The 19,939-nt window shown below is 38.9% G+C and overlaps 1 protein-coding gene across 1 annotated transcript in view; it reads right to left on the reverse strand.

The window, feature by feature from the left end:
• The window catches only part of Acvr1c (activin A receptor type 1C), a 91,272-nt gene extending 71,517 nt beyond the window's left edge, over window positions 1–19,755 (reverse strand). Inside the window, exon 1 of the mRNA XM_085681110.2 lies at window positions 19,535–19,755. Coding sequence (XP_085537236.2) covers window positions 19,535–19,607 — 73 coding nt within the window. The 5' untranslated portion in view covers window positions 19,608–19,755. The remainder of the gene's footprint in view (window positions 1–19,534) is intronic.
• Window positions 19,756–19,939: the final 184 nt, after the last annotated feature.

Below are 19,939 nucleotides of genomic sequence, written 5' to 3' on the forward strand. Positions count from 1 at the left end.
CCTGGTTTGAGAACTGACTATCCAATCCTAGGTGATGTGCTCACCAATCACAGCAGAAGGCCTCCATTATATAATTGGTGGCTCACAAGCGATAAGTAGATGCTGTTCCATGAAATCATTTTCAGGATGGTTCATTTCTGTGCCCTTTATCAACTGACCCACAGCTTGTCTGTCAAGAGACAACCCAGAAAATGACAGCATTGCTCCAATGCCATGCCTGCCTGCTGCCAAGTTCACTGACGATGGTCACAAACTCACCCTGTGAAACTCTTTCATAAGCTGCCTTGGTCATGGTGTCTTACCAAAGCCATAGAAAAGTCATTAAGATGAGGCTCCTTTATCTTCCTGTATAATTTAAAATATATCTGGAAAATTCTGTAAAACTTCTGCTAGAATTTTGTTTAGGATATGATTGGGATTATGTTAAATTCATAACAGTCTAGGGTTATCTCACATATTAACAATGTTTAAAGCCAGGCGCAGTGGTTCACATCTATAATCCTGACACCTGAAAGGCTGAACCAGAGGGTGACTGGTTTGACTACATACAGAGAACCTCTCTCTCTCTCAACAAAGCAAAAACAAATTAAAACAGTTTTTAAATAAGCCTCCCATTGTGTTAACACAACATATAACTTCATTTATTTAACTCTTTAACTTCTCTAAACACTGATTAGTCGCTGAGCATTTTCATCTGGGTTTTAGATATTTATGGATCTCACAGAGCTTCCTTCCGTAGTCTGCTGAAATGGTGATTTACAATGTTATGTTTTTAAATGTAGCATCAGACATGTCATTTCCAGGGTAAACCTCACTTGATTATAACTTCTTCTCTGTTATTATATTGTCATTAACCTTGATAGTATCTTTTTAAGATCATGCATTTTTATGAGAAATATTTGTCTGACATTTTCCTTTGTTGTGGCTTCTGAGTTTTTCTGATTGGTTTTGTGTGTCAACCTGACACCAGCTAGAGTCATCAGCGAGGAAGGAATCTCAGCTGAGAAAATGCTTCCATGAGATTCACTTGTAAGACATTTTTAATTAGTGATCAATGGGGAGGGGCCAAACCCATTGTGGATAGTGCCTTCTTGGGTTCCATAAGAGAGCATGCTGAGTAAGTCATGGGGAGAAATCCAGTAAGCAGCTCCCCCTCCATGGTCTCAGCATCAGCTCCTATCACCAGATTTCAGACCTGTTTGAGTTCCTGTTCTGACTTCCTCCAGTGATGAACTATGATCTGGAAGTGTGAGCCAAATAAACCCTTTTCTCTCCAATTTGCTCTTTGGTAGTAATGTTCTGTCACAGCAATAAAAACCCTGACTAAGACACAGTAATGTTGGTTCTATGAATAGAAAGTGCTCTTCACCACTTCTCCGTTGAAAGCATTTATAGAAAACAAACATCTTCCTAAAATTTAGGGAGTCGGAGTCTTTGATAGAAGGTTTGAGCATCATAGGTGTGTATTTTAATTTATCTTTCAATCTATCAGTGTTTTATCCTGCTTTTGAAGCTCCATAGCTGGGTCACACACATTTAAAAGTATAACATATTCTTGACAAAGATATTCCTTCATTATTATGGAATTAGCCCCATAACATCCCAATTAATGAAGTGTACAGTCAGCATTTGTTACTAAAATAGTTACTTAGCTTTCTCATGATTACTGTTCAAATGAAATGAGGTTTTCACATTTTTAACATATTTGTTCTTTCTATTAATGGTGTTTTTTATATTCAAAGTAGATTTTTATAGAAAATAAACAACTGTTTCATTTTATACAGTTTGCTGCTCTCGGTTTTTAAATTGTTTTATTTAAACCATTTACACTTAGTGATTGTTGATATAACTGAATTAAGAGTTAATATCTTGCTAATTCTTTCTGTGTTTATATCTGTTTTTAGTGTCTTTTTTATTTCTGACTACATAACTTGATTATCAGCTAATAATGAGTGCAAAAAGAAGAAAAGTTTACTGGTATTTAAAGTCTTTTAGTCTGATGGTTGTAGACTGGGTACTTGACTTTAAAAAGATCTTAAAATTGGAATTAAGTATAATGATTATATCAGGAATTTATGAGTTAGAATATATCCTTAACTAGTCATTTACCAAGGCATCTTCAGTTGCCTCATTTGACCTCAAGCATTTGATTACTTCCATATTTTTGGTTTTATTTACTTGCATTCTGTTTTTATTTATATTTCCTTTAAAATATTTTAAATTATTCCATGTAAACATCTTAAATCACAGTATCTTATACGTAGCATATCTTCAAATAACATGGCATTTCACATGTGATTTAGGGAATTTGAATTTGTGAACTGCTACTTCCCCTTCTCTCTCTGTTATAGGGCTATCATAATTCTCCTATGTACATGCTATGAGGTCACAGAAACTTGTTACTATTTTTGCATTAAAGACTCAAAGACCTCTCCGAATGTCTATACTTAAGGAGAAATGTATTTCATATTATTCTTAACGTTTACCATCCCTGTAAATCTTTATTTGTTGGTACATAACCAATATTCTGTCTGATATAATATTCTGTCTGATATAGTATTTACTTTGTCTTTAAAATACTTGGAAATGTCTTACAAAGAAGGCCTGTGGACAATAAATTCAGTTTTATTTGTTTGATTTTTAAAAAAATTTTTCTCAATTTTAGAAGAGAGCAACCTGGGTTAAGTAATGCTGAGTTTTGCTGAGTTGGGTGTTTCAGTCATGCTGACGCTTTGACCATCCTAGGTCTATATGTTTCCCCTTTTAGGTCCATCAGTGCTGCTTCACACATTCAAAGCTCCACCGCTGGGTGCATATGCATTTAAGGATATCACATCTTCTTGGTGAATGTCACCTTTTGTTATTGTGGACTTTGCCCTTATAACATTCCAATCTCTGTCATGTACATTGCTTACTAATCATATATCCCATTTAAGTGAGAGCAGTTTACTTTGTCTCATCTTTTCAGAGGTTTTTGTTCATGGTCATCTGAGTTCATTATTTAGGTCTGCTGCAAAGTAAGAGCATGGCAGAAGGGCGGGGCCCTTCTTGGCATTCAGAAAGAAAGAATGAACAAATCCAAAAGAAATATAACCATTTCGATTGCACCGTCCCAATGATCAACTTCATCCACTCACAATCTCCCTTCAGCTTCAACAGATCCCGATAATCCATTCAATTATGAACCCATCAACGCTTTACTCTACTCACGAGGTCAGGATCTTCACCATTTAATCACCTTCTAATAGCACCACCAGCTGGGAACAGCTTTTGAGATATGCTTCAGATCTCAGCCACAACAGGTTGGAAGATTTTTGCTTGCCATAATTGTATGTGATTTATTTTCTTCTTTAAATAGTATCTAATTATGGTGCAGGATAAATTTTCTACATGTGTTATGCATCTATTTTATTCAGATTTTTCTGAATCCCACCAATTAAAATATGAGGTATCTAATAATGTAGGTTAAGGAAGAAGAGATACTTGTCATTCTGTTTGGTTTTCTGGGTTTCCGTGATTAGTAATTTGAGGTCTTTCATTACATCTGAAAAAAATCATTAAATGATATTCCTTCTCCTCTTTACACATGTATGGCATTTAGTACGGCCTGGCAACTTGGGTGTCCTGTGTATGACACTTAGTACTGCCTGTTACCTTGAGTGTCCTGTTTTACTTCTTGGTGCCTTTTCTTCTTTATGTCCTGATACTTTTTGTTTTAGTATAATAACCTTAAAATAGTATAATTGTATTAATTTAGGGTGATTTCTATCTTCAAATTTATGATACTTTCTCTAGCTGTATTAATATCTCTAGCCGTATTAATGAGACCATTAATGATATGCTTTATCTCCTGTTCTTCATATCTAATATTTATTTCTACTGAATTACCACATTCATTTTTCCATCATAGACTTTCATCAAAATTATCTTAAATATCTATGTGCTATTTCCAACATCAGCATTATATACAAATCTGTTTCATAAAACTATTTTAGTTGACGTAAATATACTGTTTATAAATTTAACCATGCTATCATAAGGTCTTTGCATTTAAGGTGGAGTATGTTAGGGTAAAGAGGGATGTGTGATGTAAGAAGACGGAAATGTGAGCATAAAAAATAAGTATAAAAGATCACCATATTGACTGAAAATAAGCATTAGGTTAAGAAGTAATCGATTCGTAGCAATCATTAAACAATAACTAAAAAGTAGAATTAGAAATCAGTAAAGTAAATAACAATAAAACACCAAAAATGTATCACTTTTATAAAAAAGAACAACAAAGAATGACAAATAGAAAAACAGAATGTTAATACTATATCTATTAGTATGCTAAGTAAGAATGGGTTAATTACTCTAATCAAAGTCAGATAGTGTCATATGCCAAGTGATTAAAACCGAGAACCAAGTATATGCTGAAGGACACTACGGTTCCATCTCACAGAGTTCACAGCTGAGATTAGAAAAACATAGGTAAGTTGTAAGTAAAGGTAGTAAAACAATATGCACAAGCATTAAACATCATGACATTGTCATGGTTGTTTGAAGACACCAAGTGAATATTATTGAGAGACTCTATTACTGAGCTACCTCCAAAGGAGTTAGCTTATAATAGTAAAATAATCAGCTCATCAGAAAGACATCAATTATAAATGCATATATATCCAATTAAAAGAATTTTAAAATACAGGAAGTAAAATTTGACAACACTGAAGATGGGCAGGATGGACGACTGAGTGAGTAAGGGCATCTGTGCTGCCCAGTCTGGAAACCTGAGTTCTATCAGGAGCCATACAGTACAAGGAGAGAAGCAACTCCCGCCAGTGGCTCTCTGATGGCACACACAATCCAGGGTGTGTGTGCGCGCACACACACACATGCATCATCATTATCATCATAATTAATAATAATAATAATAATAATAATACCACAACTTCCCTGCAGAAGCCCTCTGCTCCACCAGAGGCCACACTGACAGCCAGGACCCCAAGTAAACCTCCTGCCCATGGACTGCCAATACTTTCTCAGTGCCAACACAGCTTAACCCTAAGCACTCCTCCTCTTCTTGTCACCACATCCTGGCCCACAACTTCAGTTGAAACCAGAGGTCACACTGGCTACCAGAATTCCAGCCCCCAACTGAGACCGAAACCTCCTGTTATACCCTGGCTAGACCAGAGGACAACCTTGCCATCAGAAATCCAGCCCCCAACTCAGTGGAGACCCTCTACTCAATCACAAGCCACTCCAAACAAAAGACCAAAGAACAGAAATCAAAAACAAAACACCCAAACAACAAAGACAAACTCAGAAGTTGGCACCCAGACCTACAACCACCCCAAACCCAGGTGCCTAGAAGCCAATAGAACACACTTAACAAGGGGCACAGCAGTATATCAACACCAAAGTCCAGCTATCCTACTACAACAAAATATCTCTGAATATTCCAGTGCATCTGAAGGACAAGGAAATGACTGTAAAATCAACTTTATAAAGATGATAGAGGTCCTTAAACAGGAAATTAATAAATCCCTTAAAGAAATCAAGAAAACCCAAAGAATTGGAAGAAAAGAATAAATCCCTTCAAGATAGTCAAGAAAAAAAAAACAAATAGTTAAAGGAAACAAATAAAACCATTCAAGACATGAAAAAGGAAATAGAAGCAATTAAGAAAACACAAACTGAGGAAATTATGGAAATGAAAAAACTAGTAAGCTAACAGGAACTACAGACACAAGCATCACCAACAGAATACAAGAGATGGAAGAGGGAATCTTAGGTGTTGAAGATATGATAGAAGAAGAGATTCGTTAAATCTAAAAATTTCCTGATACAAATCATCCAGGCAGGTAATTGGGGACACACACACACACACACACACACACACACACACACACACACACAGCTCTAAGAATAACAGAAATAAAAGAAGGAGAAGAATTCCAGCACAAAGACTCAAAAAGTCTTCCAACCAAAATAGGTTCAGGACCAGATGACTTTACCACAGGATTCTACCAGACTTTCAAAGAAGAGTTAATGCCAATATTCTTCAAATTATTCCACAAAATAGAAACAGAAGGAACATTGCCAAATTCATTTTATGAGGCCACAGTCACCCTGATACCCAACCCACACAAGGACTCAACAAAAAAAGAGAATTACAAACCAATTTCCCTCATGAACATAGATGCAAAAATAATCAATAAAATGCTCAAAAATGAAATCCAAGGACACATCAAAAAAATCATCCAGCATGATCAAGTAGGCTTCATCCCAGAGATGCAAGGGTGGTTTCAACATATGAAAATCAGACAATATAATCCACCATATAAACAAATTGAAAGAAAAAAACATATTATCATCTCATTAGATACTGAAAACATTTTTGACAAAATTCAACACCCCTTCATGATAAAATGCTTGAAGAGATTATGGATACAAAGGACACGTAACATAATGAAGGTGATTCGCAGCAAGTTCACAGCCAACATTCAATTAAATAGAGAGAAACTCAAAGCAATGTGACTAAAATAAGGACCAAGATGAGGTTGTCCACTCTCTCCATATCTAGTGAATATAGTAATTGAAGTTCTAATTGGAGGAACAAGACAACTGAAGGAGAGCAAAAGGATAAAACCTGGAAAGGAAGAAAAATCAAAGTATTGTTATTTGCAGATTATATGACAGTATACATAAGCAAACTTCAAAACTTCTACCAGGGAACTCCTATAGCTGATAAGTACCTTTAGTGAAGTGGCTGAACACAAGATTAAATAATAATAATAATAATAATAATAATAATAATAATAATAATAATAATGAGTAACCCTCCTATACAAATTACAAAAGGGCAGAGGAAGAAATCAATGGAACAACATCCTTAACAATAGCTGAAAATAATGTAAAATATCTTGAAGTAACTCTAACCAAACAAGTGAAAGACTTGTTTGATAAAAACTTCAAGTCTTTCAAGAAAGAAGTTGAGGAAGGTTCCAGAAAGTGGAAAGCTCTCTCATGCTCACAAACCAGTAGGATTAACCTAGTAAAAATGTCCATCTTACTAAAAGCAATCTACAGATTCAATGCAATCCCCAACAAAATGCCAACACAATTCTTTACAGACTTTGAAAAGACAATACTCAACTTCACATGGAAAAACAAAAACTCATGATAGCTAAAACAATCTTGTACAATAAAAGAACTTCTGGAGGTGTCACCATCCCTGGTTTCAAGCTACTATAGAGCTATAGTAACAAAAGCTGTGTAGTATTAGCATAGAATAGACCTTTTGATCAATGGAATCAAATTGAAGACCCAGATGTAAACCCACACACCTATGGGCACCTGATTTTTTATGAAGAAACCGAAAACATACATTGGAAAAAATACAGACTCCTCAACAAATGATGCTGCTCTAACTGGATGTCTACATGTAGAAGAATGCAAATAGATCCATATCTATCACCCTTATAAAACTCAAGTCTAAGTGGATCAAAGATTTCAATATAAAACCACATACACTGAACCTGATAGAAGAGAAAGTGGGTAATAGTCTTGAGCACACGGGCACAGGAGACAACTTCCTGAACAGAACACCAATAGTGCAGCCACTAAGATCAACGGTTAATAAATGGGACCTCATGAAACTGAAAAGCTTCTGTAAGACAGAGGACACCGTCAGTAGAACAAAATGACAGCCTATAGAATAGGAAAAGATCTTCACCAACTCCATATCTGACAGAAGGCTAATATCCAAAATACATAAAGAACTCAAAAAATTAGTCATCAACGAACCAAACGACCCAACTAAAAAATGAGACACAGATTAAACAATATCAACAGAGGACTCTTACATGGCTGAGAAACACTTAAAGAAATGTTCAATTTTTTTAGGCATTAGGGAACTGAAAATCAAAACTACTTTGAGGTTCCATCTTATACCTGTCATAATGGCTGAGATTAAATTTAAAAAAAAAAAAACAGAAATGACAGCTCATGCTGGAAGGGATGTGAAGCAAAGGGAAGACTCTTCCACTGCCGGTGGGAGTGCAAACTTCTACAGCCACTGTGGAAATCAGTATGGTGGTTTCTCAGAAAACTGGGAATCAATCTGCCTCAAGACCCAGCTATCCCACACTTGGGCATATACCCAAAGGATGTCCTATCCTACCACAAGAACACTTGCTCAATTATGTTCATAACAGCATTATTCTTAGCGGACAGAAACCAGAAACAACGTAGATGTTTCTCAAATGAAGAACGGATAAAGAGAATGTGTTACATTTACACAATGGAGTATTACTCAACCGTTAAACACAAGGGCATCATGAAATTTGCAGGCAGTGGGTGGAACTAGAAAAAAAATCATCCTGAGTGAAGTAAACCAAGACCAAGGAAGACCAACAGGGTATGTACTCAGTTATAAGTGCATTTTAGCTCTTAACAGATAATCATTCTATAATCAACCGACCAAGAGAGGCTAAGTAACAGGTAGGGGATGCATAGATTTCCCTGGGAATGGGAAAAAGAACAGATTTTTGTGGATGGACTCAGTGTGGGTAGGAACAAGAGTGAGAGGAATGATGCAGGAATTGAGTGGAGAGAGAGAGAGTACTGGAAGAGACTAACAGGACTGGGAAGACTTAAGGGAGCAATGTGGAGCCCTACTTCTGTGGGAACTGCTTGGAATCTGTGAGGGGGACCCTAGCAGAGACTCCTAGTAATGGGGGATACAGAGTCTGAACCGGCTATCTTCTGTTACCAGGCAAGTCTTCCGGTGGTAGAACTGGAACAGCAACCCAGCAACAAAAACTTCAACCTACAATTTGTCTGCCTGCAAAATGAGCTGGGGAAATGATGAGGCAGAATGTGTAGGAGTAGTCAACCAATGACTGGTCCAACTTGAGGCCCATGCCATGAGAGTCAGCCCACACCTCACACTGCCTGGATGGCTAACAACCAGACAGCCAGAGGTTGCACAACCCAGAGACCCAGGATAAAACCAAACAAGACTGGTAAAAAAAATTAATGGATAATTCCTAATCACAGACTCAAAGATCAGTGCCTAGCCCAATTTTCATCAGAGAGACATCTTCCAGTAACTGATGGGATCTGATACAGAGACCCACAGCCAAACCCTAGACAGAGTCAGGGAACCCTGCAGAATAGGTGGGAGGATTGTATGAGTCAGAGGAATCAAGGGCACTAAAAGACCATGACCAAAGAATCAACAAAGCAGGGCTCAAAGGGACTCACAGAGAATGAATAAACAATCAGGGAGCCTGCATGGGTCTGACCTAGGTCCTCTGCATATATGATATGGTTGTGTAGCTTGGCGTTCTTGTGGGACTCCTAAGAGTGGGAGTTGGGGGTATCTCTGATTCTTGTTGAGCTTGGAACCCTTTTACTCCTACTGGGGTACCTCATCTATGCCACCTTGATATGAGGGTTTGTGCCTAGTCTGGTAATGTGTTATGCCATATCTGATTGATATCCATGGGAGACCTGCTTTTTTTTTTTTAAGTGAAATGAAGGAGGAGTGGATCTAGGGGAGAAGGAAGGTAGAGTGGAGAGGGAGGAGGCGAGGGAGTGGAAGCTTTGGTCAGAACATTATGTATGAGAGAATAATAAAAGAATCAAAACAACAGCAACAGCAAAAACTAAATAATATATAAATAAATGAAAAATAATAATAGTAATATTTAAGAAAGAACTAAAGGAAAAATTAGAAAATTACTCAACATAAAGGGAAATTTTTAACACTAATAATAGTAATATTTAAGAAAGAACTAAAGGAAAAATTAGAAAATTACTCAACATAAAGGGAAATTTTTAACACCATTTTGTCAGTAAAAATGTCCACAGTTTGAGCAAAACTACCAACAAACTAACCTAATTAGCAGCTACAAAACAGAATTTAAAAAACAAAAGCTTATCTACATTGAAAATAAAATAGCAGATGTCTTTGGGAATGAGGCATTGAGGAATTACTGGAGAAGGAAAAGAGGCAGTTAGTCCACCGTAGTGGAGTTAATCATTAATATCTCTTAAAGACTAGGTGACCACGTTTCTCAAAACGAATGCACAAAAATATCATATCATATTTAAATATTTGATCAAAGGAGAAAAGCTTGAACAAATATTGAACTCTGTATAATATGCATGCTGAAGTATTTAGAAGGAAACACACTGCTATCTATCAGCTACTTTGAAACACATAAAAACTATTAGTATTAATAATAGAAAGAGGTATGGACAAATGGGTTGGAATTTGGTTTTTAAAAGCAGTATTAAAAGTAGAGTTAGAAAGTAGATGACCAGTAACCATAAAGCTATTTATTCTTGGTATTTTAAGATTAAAAAGTTAGGTGATAAATTGGAGGATGGTGTGAAAGTAAAATAAAAATAAAAGCAAACTACAATTCATTTCCATCAGAATGCAGTACCAAATAATGAGGAAAGAAATTATTCAAACTAAAGCAAAATCATTTAATTTATTGACAAACAATTGGAAATATGTGAATGGAAAGTACCGCTCACTTGCTAATTTATTTAACCACAATGAAAGGGTTAAAGCTGCAATAAGCAAATGTATTTGATGATTTATAAGATATTTCAAAAGACGATGAACGGCATTAACAGCACGTACAAAGACACAGAGATGAGGTATACAACGAAGTTCTTAAACTATGATCATTTAAAGATGGATGTAAAATTTTGGGGCAGCAACCAAAGCAAAGAGATGTGGCTTATAAACTAATAATGGAAATAATTTATAATACTTGTACCTGGTCAGAAATTAACAGTTAAAAGAAAAGGGACAACTTTAAACCCAACCATACTGATAAATAGATTTGATGTATATAGTCTATATATCCTGGTTAAAAGGCAAGTATGCAAGTGTTGGTGAGAAAGACTCACCTATATGCTTGCTACAGAAAAAGTCAACTTAAATACAAAGTCATATGTAAGCTAATAAGAAAATGGAAAAATCTGTAAAACATAGATACTTCCCTAGTTCCTAGAAAGTTATAATAGCTATCTTAATAGATCTTTAAAAAGATAAACGTAAAAATATTAACTAACAAAAACTGTGGAAGGACTGCATTGACCGGGGAGACTTCAAAGTAAACAATATGACTACCAGTGAGTAACAGCAATGTGTCATTTAAAAAATATATCACCATTGGTAAAGCAAATTCCCCAGTGTGTATCAAAGGACATAATGTGGGCTGGAGAGATGGCTCAGTGGTTGAGAGCATTGGCCGCTCTTCCAGATGCCCTGAGTTCAATTGCCAGCACCACTTGGTGACTCACAGCTATTCATAATGCCAGTGCCAAGGGATCTGATGCCCTCTTCTGGCCTCTGTGGACACCAGACACACATGATGTGCTACATAGCCACAAATGCAGGCAAAACACCATATGCATAAAGCTATAAAAAAAACTTTTTGGAAAGAAGACATAATAATCATATATGTGCATGAATCCAATAACAAAATTTGAAATCTGGAAAACAAAATCTGGAAAAAATAGAAACATAAATAGACAAATATACAGGTAAATAAGAGAATTCAATGCGAGATAGCATGAGACAAAAATTCAGTAAGACTCACAAGATTTGCCTAACACTGTCAAGCAGCCTGAGCTAACAGATATTCATAGAACATCATCAACCCATTAATCCTCTCCTGCATATCCTCTAGGTCAGACACATGCCAAGTTACAAAACAAGTATGAATTCTAATAATTGAAATCATACAAGTTGTACATCTTTTAAATCAACATTGGGGTTAAATTAGGATGTAAATAAAATTTCTTAAAACAGTTTTAAATGAAACAAAATACATCAGTCTTCCATATGGGACCCACAAAATTACCAAGAAAATATTTTGAATGCAATTAAAATGGAAGCATGACAGAGTGTACTGCATGTATGAACTGAAGTGACTACAGAGCTGAAAACTTAGAACTTTAAATACTTATGTTAGAAAAGGACAAAGGTCATAACTGATTGAAGAAAGCATCAGTAAACTACAACCCTACAGTCTGGGCCATTTATAAATAAAGTTTTATTGATATGCAGCAACACCTATTCATATATGTATTGTCTGTAGATGCTTTCATTACTACAAAGTATGAATTAGAGAGTTACAACAGAGACTTTAGGAGACCCATCCAGAGTCAGAAATATGTACTACTAGATCCGCCAGGGAAAATCTGCCAACACTTAATCTAAGGTATCACTTCAAGAAACTAAGATAGCCAGGTGGTGGTGGCACACATCTTTAGTCCCAGCACTCAGGAGGCAGAGGCAAGTGGATCTCTGTGAGTTTGAGGCCAGCCTGGCTTATAGAGTCATCTCCAGGACAGATTTCAAGCTATATAGAGAAACCCTATCTCAAACAAACAAACAAAAAAAATGAAAGATAGGAAGGAAGAAAGGAAGGAAGGAAGAAAAATTTATCGAACCCAAATTAAGTAGCAGAAGGAAATAATAGACAAACTTGGGAGAAAGTGAAAAACAAACCAATAATTATATATTTGAAATAAACCAATAAAATTGATAAACTTCTAGGTAAAAAGAGGTGGAGTTCAAATTCCTCAGTCTAGAAATACAAATGGAAGCACCCTGACAATGTGTGACAGATGATGAGTTATCACAAAAAAAAAATCTCTACACTGATGACAAAACCCAAAATATCTTGAGCTTGCTTCACAAGCTCTCAACTCTTTTAAAGGGCTCCAATTGTTTTACTGAAGTCAATTTTCTTCACCCTGAAAAAAAAAGCAATGTCTTGTAGTTAAATATAGCTAGAAACTAGTCCTAGGAAAGATTTTTTTTATATAATTTTATTCAAGTACACACGTATTAGGAATCTTCTAATTCTACAAGCGTTCTCTCAGTCTTCCAGGATTAGTGCATTGTCTATTTCCTGGAAATACATACTGCAGACTGTAAGGAGAGTGAGTTTGAGTGAGAACAGTGTCTTACTATAACTCTGAGAGCAGGCAAATGTTCAGAGTCGAATTTTTACTCTTGAAGAGTGATAATGGGGGTGGTAGAAAAGAAAAAAAAATACACATCTAGCAGAGAAGGCCAGAAAAGTGTCATCAGATAGAACTGTGAGCTGTGATGAGTTAATACTTTTTAATATATTCTGGCTCTGTTTTAAAACAGCCTGTTTCTTAAAAACCATTCTAATCTGGATTAGCACTCTCTCAATTACCATCTCTTGGAAAAGCGTGCATGTAGGAAACATTTTGCAGTAGAATTACCATTTTCCAGGTCCTGATGGACTAGATTTTTGTCTTGTCCTATTTTTGACCACAAAAAAAAAATCTTTATTTAAATCAATCATGAAGTTGTTCAAAACTTTTAATCATCACCCAGAGATGTGGTACCTGTCTCTGTCCTTGTGCCTTACCACGAGATTAAAGTGACAGACTGGGCAGGGTGGTTCACTTTCAAATTCTGAACATTCTAATGGTATTTTCTATGTGAAAAGTTTAATGAAAAAGTAGATTGCTCTAATTTGGGATGTATAAGTCACTGAAATTTTAAATTGTTTTAAAAAAATAATAAGCAAGCTCTTGAGTCATACGAAATGATTCACCCATGAATTCTTGAGGAGATTAATTTAAAACAGCTCCAAAGAGACAATATCTTGGCATGCCTACTCTCGGAAAGACAGCAGAGAATAATAGAGAAGGTAAGCGATTTTAGAGGGGGGAGGGTGAAGAAGGAGACCAAGTGGAGCCTCTCTAGCCAATCAGAGCAGGGAAGTGAGGGAGGGGCAAGACGGGAAGAAGCCTGGAGGGCTTGTTCACATTCCCTGCCTGCTCACATTCCTGTGCAGCTCCCTCCTCTGTTCCCTTCTTACTGGACCTCTAAGGAAGAGTAGCCTTTTGTAATGCTCACAGTCTAGGGATCAGGCAGCCCTCGGATTTTGTGACCCAACTCTCAAAATCAAGAAAGGTACAGAACTCAGAGTCATGGCTTTGTCTTCCAGCTCTTTACCAAAACGACCGCAGGAAAGGCAAACCTGCTTCAGCATAGAAGATACTCCGCCATCTTGATTCCTTGTATCACGTCATGGCTACATGGATCCCTCACCGGTTTCCATGGGAGCCGCACTAACATGTAGATCGTTGAGGAGCCCTTGATCTGCCTCTTCTGTGGTGCCTGTTTGCCAAACCTTTGATGGCCCATCAAAGTGCAGCGTGGGGATCTAGGACTCTGGTTTAACCAATGCTCCCACATGACTACTTCACTGTTTCATTGACTATTGGGTTATTAAGAGTTTAGGAAAGCAGTGTATATTGGAGTCTTGCTACGCACTTGGGGGACCAGGCGCCAGGTAACAAAAAGTTATTTTTCCTTTGCTCTGCCACACCCAGCCCCTTTCTAGGTCTCCACACTTAAACAAGAGAAGGCTGTGAGCCAACATGATATTTCAGGTATCCCCAAGGTAATGAAAGTATCCCTTGTATGTTGCTTGTGAACAAATCACACTATCTTAAATTTAAGATAAACCCTCAAGTCTTAACAACTGACTGACAAAAGTCTTAATATATATCAAGCCAAAGCAGCAGAAAGATCCAGGAGAAACCTCCAAGATGAAGCCCTAAAGGTGTGGGGGGGGGGGAATGCCTTGTGCTTTGTTCTTAGAAATTTTGCTTTGCTGTTTTAGTTTATCGTTGATACTTGAACGTTCACTTTGTTATTTATCCCGATAAGCTGTTTTCATATGTGAGAGTATATCTAGAACTTAAGAATTCATGAGAAAAAGTATCCACATCTGAAGATGACATCCATCAGCAGGGGACAGCAGGTGCAGGTGGGGCCTAAGCTAGAGCAGACTCTGAACGGTCTCTGGCTCTTCCATATTTATATTCTGGCTCCTTTCCCAAACACTTGCAATCATTCTCTTAAATCATGCCCCGCCCCCAAACAACAAATTGTGTTTGGCAGAGCAGGTCCTACAGAGCTTAACAGCCTCCCTATTCATGATCTTGTCTGGTACCCCAGCCCCCAAGTTTCTGATGTGTAACATGTGACTTCTTTGTGATAAGTGATGCGAATACCACTGAGAAAAATGATCCAGGTCACTGTTTACTGACTGGAAGATTTTCCCTAAAAGAGAAAATAAAACAAATGAACAAACAACAAAGATTATTCAAAAGGAATAATCAAATAATCAAACGGGCATCTATAAATAACAGTCATTTCAAAAGGCTGCAAATTTGAGTGAAACTCACTATCTTGATATAATAGTCACTTCCAAGGACCCCAGGGAATTATGTTTGTCTCCTTCACATGGGTATTTATGTTGAGATATTCAAAAATCACATTGGAATAGGCTTAGAACTGCCTCTAGACCACATAGAAGCAGAACTCCCTGTTCAAAGAGTTCACCTATCCTGAGACACAACTTGAGACAGAGGCAGAGCCAGAACAAAGGTACTAAGAGAGGTCCTGACATGGAAATTGACCCTCACTGTTCTTTCAATAAAATAAAATATCAGGGATACATGCAGCAAGAATTCGTAATATGACAGGGCTTCTACATTGGGCTCCCAACTAAAGTCAGAGAGTTCTCAGATAGTTTAAATTTACATCAAAACTAATTTGTTTGCTTGTGTGTGTGTGTGTGTATGTGTATGTGTTTTGTTTTGTGTTTGTTTTTGGGGGGGTGTTTGGTTGGTTTGTTTTTATTTTTTTGGTTTTTTTTTTTTGAGACAGTTTCTCTGTATAACAGTCCTGGCTGTTCTGGAACTTGCTTTGTAGACCAGACTGGCCTAGAACTCACAGTGATCCGCCTGGGAGTGCTGGGATAAAAGGCATGTGCCACCTCCCCTCCACCTGACTAATTTTCAATATATACATATGGCCAGTGCTGTATCAGTGACACATGAAGACTAAAAATTTATTCATTAGTTACCTGAAATTCAATTTAACCAGGTCTGTGTTTTGTTTACTATATTTGAGAGCCCGACACATCTTTCAAAATAATCTGCAAATGTCCTTGGCTCGGGTTTATTTTACCATCAGTCCAGACATGTCCTCTGAATTCCAGACCCCTAAAATCAATTTCTTACTTAAGATGTCCACTTTAGTGTCTAATGGGCATTTAAAACTCAACTGAATTAATCAACTCCTTCAATCCACAGCCTAGCTCCTGTGGTCTGCCAGCAGCCTCCTCCTCTTCCTAGACTGGACCCCCCTACCCTGCAATCTGTCTCTCAACATCCATTGTCAAATAATGTCCTCCTTAGCTCACTATGCTCTGCCACTTCAAATTCTTTATATTTTTGCATAACTTACATGAGTCTGAGGAGCTCACAACTCTGCATCTCTGTAAGCCTGAGGCAAGACAAAAGCCTTAGGCAGTTCAGAGAGTGATGAAATAAGCCCCAAGGGTACCAACACAGTTTCTCCTAGGCCAGAGATATCTCTTCTTTGGAACCAGAAAGGTTCTTGCCACATTTGTGCCCATCAACCAATAAAGGACTGTGCCTAAGGAGGGCAAAGGTGGCAACAGCTTTTGCATTTCTAAGCTCAGCCCCAGGTTTTCACTTTCTCTTGTAGAAGTGCCTCTGAGTTTTCTGAACTGCTAACTGTTGCTTAGGTGAAAACATGCCACTACCTGATTCCCTCAGCCCCATGCCTGTTACCAAGTAGCTCTGTACTTCTAGAACGATGCTATGGGATGTTCTGGCCTCTCAATAAATCTTTATTGACCAAAGGACAAAGAAAAGGCATGACATCAGAAGAGACTACACAAGGTGTAACCTTGCAGGATTCTAGGACATTACCTGTCCATTCTTTGCTTGGTATGAACAAGGAGTGTTGTAAACACTGTGGGGCTTTATCAACAATAAGGTATCTGAAAGTCACGTGACCAGAGAAGCCCCTTTTAAGCAATCTAGAACAAACCAGTGAGGACACTAACTGTTATGACTCTGGAATTCTAAAAGAGAAAGGGTGATCTTGTCTGTGACCCCAGGCCACCTCAAAGGTGACAGAGATGCTGAAGAGGATCAGCCAAAGCTGAAAGGGTCAGCCACTTTCCCAAGCTTTCAGATACTCGTGGCCCTAGACACCTGGTATGCAGCAGAGCCAGCTTGGAAGTTGGTGCTTTCTGACACACTGTTTCACTATGTCATCATGCCAAGAACAACTTCCCATAGAACGTGCCAAAAATGTCAAGTACACATTTGTAAATGGTCAGTAGGATTTACAACATAACTTACAAAAAGAGACGAGAAGTCATTTGAGAAACACAATTTAATTTGGGGAGAAATCTACCTGGAATTCTGTTATCAAAACACCAAAGAGAGCCGGGAGCCACAGTCCAGTGGTTAAAAGCACAGGCTGCTCTTGCAGAGGACTCAGACTCACTCCCACCCACATGGAGGCTTGCACCCATCTATTACTCAAGTTCCGGTGGATCCAACACCCTCTTCTGGCATGCTTAGGCACCAGGCAAACATAGGGTATATACACACATACACATGCACACACAAATACACATGTGCAGGCATATGTTCATACACATAAAATAAAAGCAAGTAAATTTTTAAAAATTATATATATATATATATATATATAAACTTGGAAAAATAATGCTTTGTCCCATTATTAGTAGACAACAACATGCACTGCTTACATGGGACACAAAAAGTCTTCAAGTGTCCTAAAGAAATCTGAAAACAATTGTATTGGATAGAAAAGTTGAACAAAAGTTCAACTTTAACAAGTTCACCACTATTTTGATATATTAGTTCCACATTATGAATTTTCTGGTATCTCAGTTTTTAAGGAAACAAATTTAAGTGGCAAATGTATTTCATTTTATATACACTTAGCTATATATATAGCATTCTGGTGTCAAAAGTTTCCATGCCTTGTCAAGAACATAATAGAATATATATTATTAAGTTGGTGTGCCTTAGTTTCTCAAACTTTCTAAAAATTCTGTTATGCAACAAAACATCTCTATCAAGCATACATAAAAAGTATAATTGGTTCTGTGTTCCAAAAAACATGCTCTCAAATAAAAGGGATAACGTGGTTAACTTAGAGAGATGGGTTCACAGGTAGCCAATCAAAACCGTGATGCTTCAAAGACTGTCTTTAGGGTTTTGTAGCTTGGGGTGGTAAATTCTGCTCAGCTGTCAAGCACACACACTCAATGTCCAGAGTTAACAGAGAGCTGGCCCCTTTGCTACACAGCCTTTCCCACTGTCAGCTCTGTTCTCATAGATGAATTTTCCAAACTCTAACTTTCCCGCATTATCTCTCTGGCTGAATTAGAGTAACTGCTTTCTTAAAGATGGGTGGGGGATGTTTTCATCCTCCAGTTTTATCACTTAATTCTTTCCAATTATCGCTTTTTAACTTGAATATTGTACTTGGTAATTCTCTCAGGCCATCTGAAATCTGTACGAGACAGCAATCACACTATTCAAAACAGCCTCTTGCACATGTCGCCACGAGGAAAACTACCCACCCTGAGTATAGCTATTAATGTCAAACAGATTGTCATCTAAAAAAAAAAAAAAGCATCAAAATCAGCTTCGGACAAAGTACCGCTCCATGGAAAAACACCAGTTTTTTTTTATGTGCAAATGTCTCCAATGTCTGATTGACATTTTTAAAAACCGAGTTAGGGGCGAATCTGTCCCTCTTCTCTGGAATCCAGGGCAATGCGGATAGTTTCAGACCTAAAGATCTCTAGTCAGAGCAGACTATGATTTTATTTTTTTTTATTATTTTTTTTTTACCAAAGATGCATTTGCCCCAGTTTCTAGTAAACACTGTAAAAGAAACGTTTGAATTCTAGCTCGGGTCGAGGGCTCTGTTTAGCCTATCACAGCACAGACCTGTTATAAACGCTGGGACTCTTGCCATAACCCCTTCCCCCTTCCGGAAACTGAGTAAAAACCATTACCTCGAAAGCAACATGCGTTGCAAGCCACGCAGCCTTAAGCCCCCTTTTCTGCCTCCCAAGATTGGCACCAACGGCCTTCGGAATATATTTCTCCTCCGAAAACTCAGAGTAAGTTGCCACCTTCACCCCCACCACGCTCCCATCCTTGCGCTCTCTCCGGGGTTCCACTTGGAGCCACCCCCAGAGCGCACCTGCACTCCTCCAAGTCCCCGCAGTGTGAAGTAGTGCCGCCCAGCTCCCAGCCAAGCACGCACCTACAAATGCTCCCCTACTCCCTCCGCTGCAAACTGCCCTCCAATTAATCATCCACCTCAACCCCTCTCCCCAAACCCCACGCCCTCGTCTCTTCTTGTCCTCCTGATAATTCGGTCCCCCAAACACCTGTACACCCACCCCTTCAACTGCCAGACATCAGGTGCCCACGCAGCGCCCTGACTTGCGCCCCCTCAGCCCGATTGCCTTTCCCCCGTAGCTTACAGGACGGTCACCTGGCTACGTGTACCTTCTGTCACCGTGCTCACCCGCAGACGGCCCCCACTACCACCCCCACCAGCACCAAGAAGAGACACCCACAGTACCTGCCGCGAGCTCGGCGGCCAGGGCCACCAGCAGGAGGGCCAGGCTCAGTGCGGAGCAGCGCACTGGGGTCATGGCCACCAGGCGACCGGACCGGGCTGCGGGGCCCCAGAGCGCAGCGGGGCGACCCTGCGGCGCGGGCCGCTTTGAAGTTCCCGGGGCGCGGGAGGGGAGCGCAGCCGCGACACCCTTCGGAAGTGCGCGGTTGGCTCTAGTGGCAGCGGGCGCTCCCCTCCGCCGCCTCCCCCATCCCACGCCCCCCGCGGCTGGCGGCGCGCCGCTCCTGCCACTGGCCCCGCGGGCTGCCTCGAGGGACAGGGCCCGCCCCTGCCGCGCCTCCGCGGGCACTGCTGCCAGCCGCCCGCCCGAGGGCGGGGCAGGAGACCGAGGGCGGAGGGGTGGCGGGG

Source organism: Myodes glareolus, chromosome 21 (genome assembly GCF_982192425.1).
Source record: "Myodes glareolus chromosome 21, mMyoGla1.1, whole genome shotgun sequence".
Lineage (NCBI taxonomy): Eukaryota > Metazoa > Chordata > Mammalia > Rodentia > Cricetidae > Myodes > Myodes glareolus.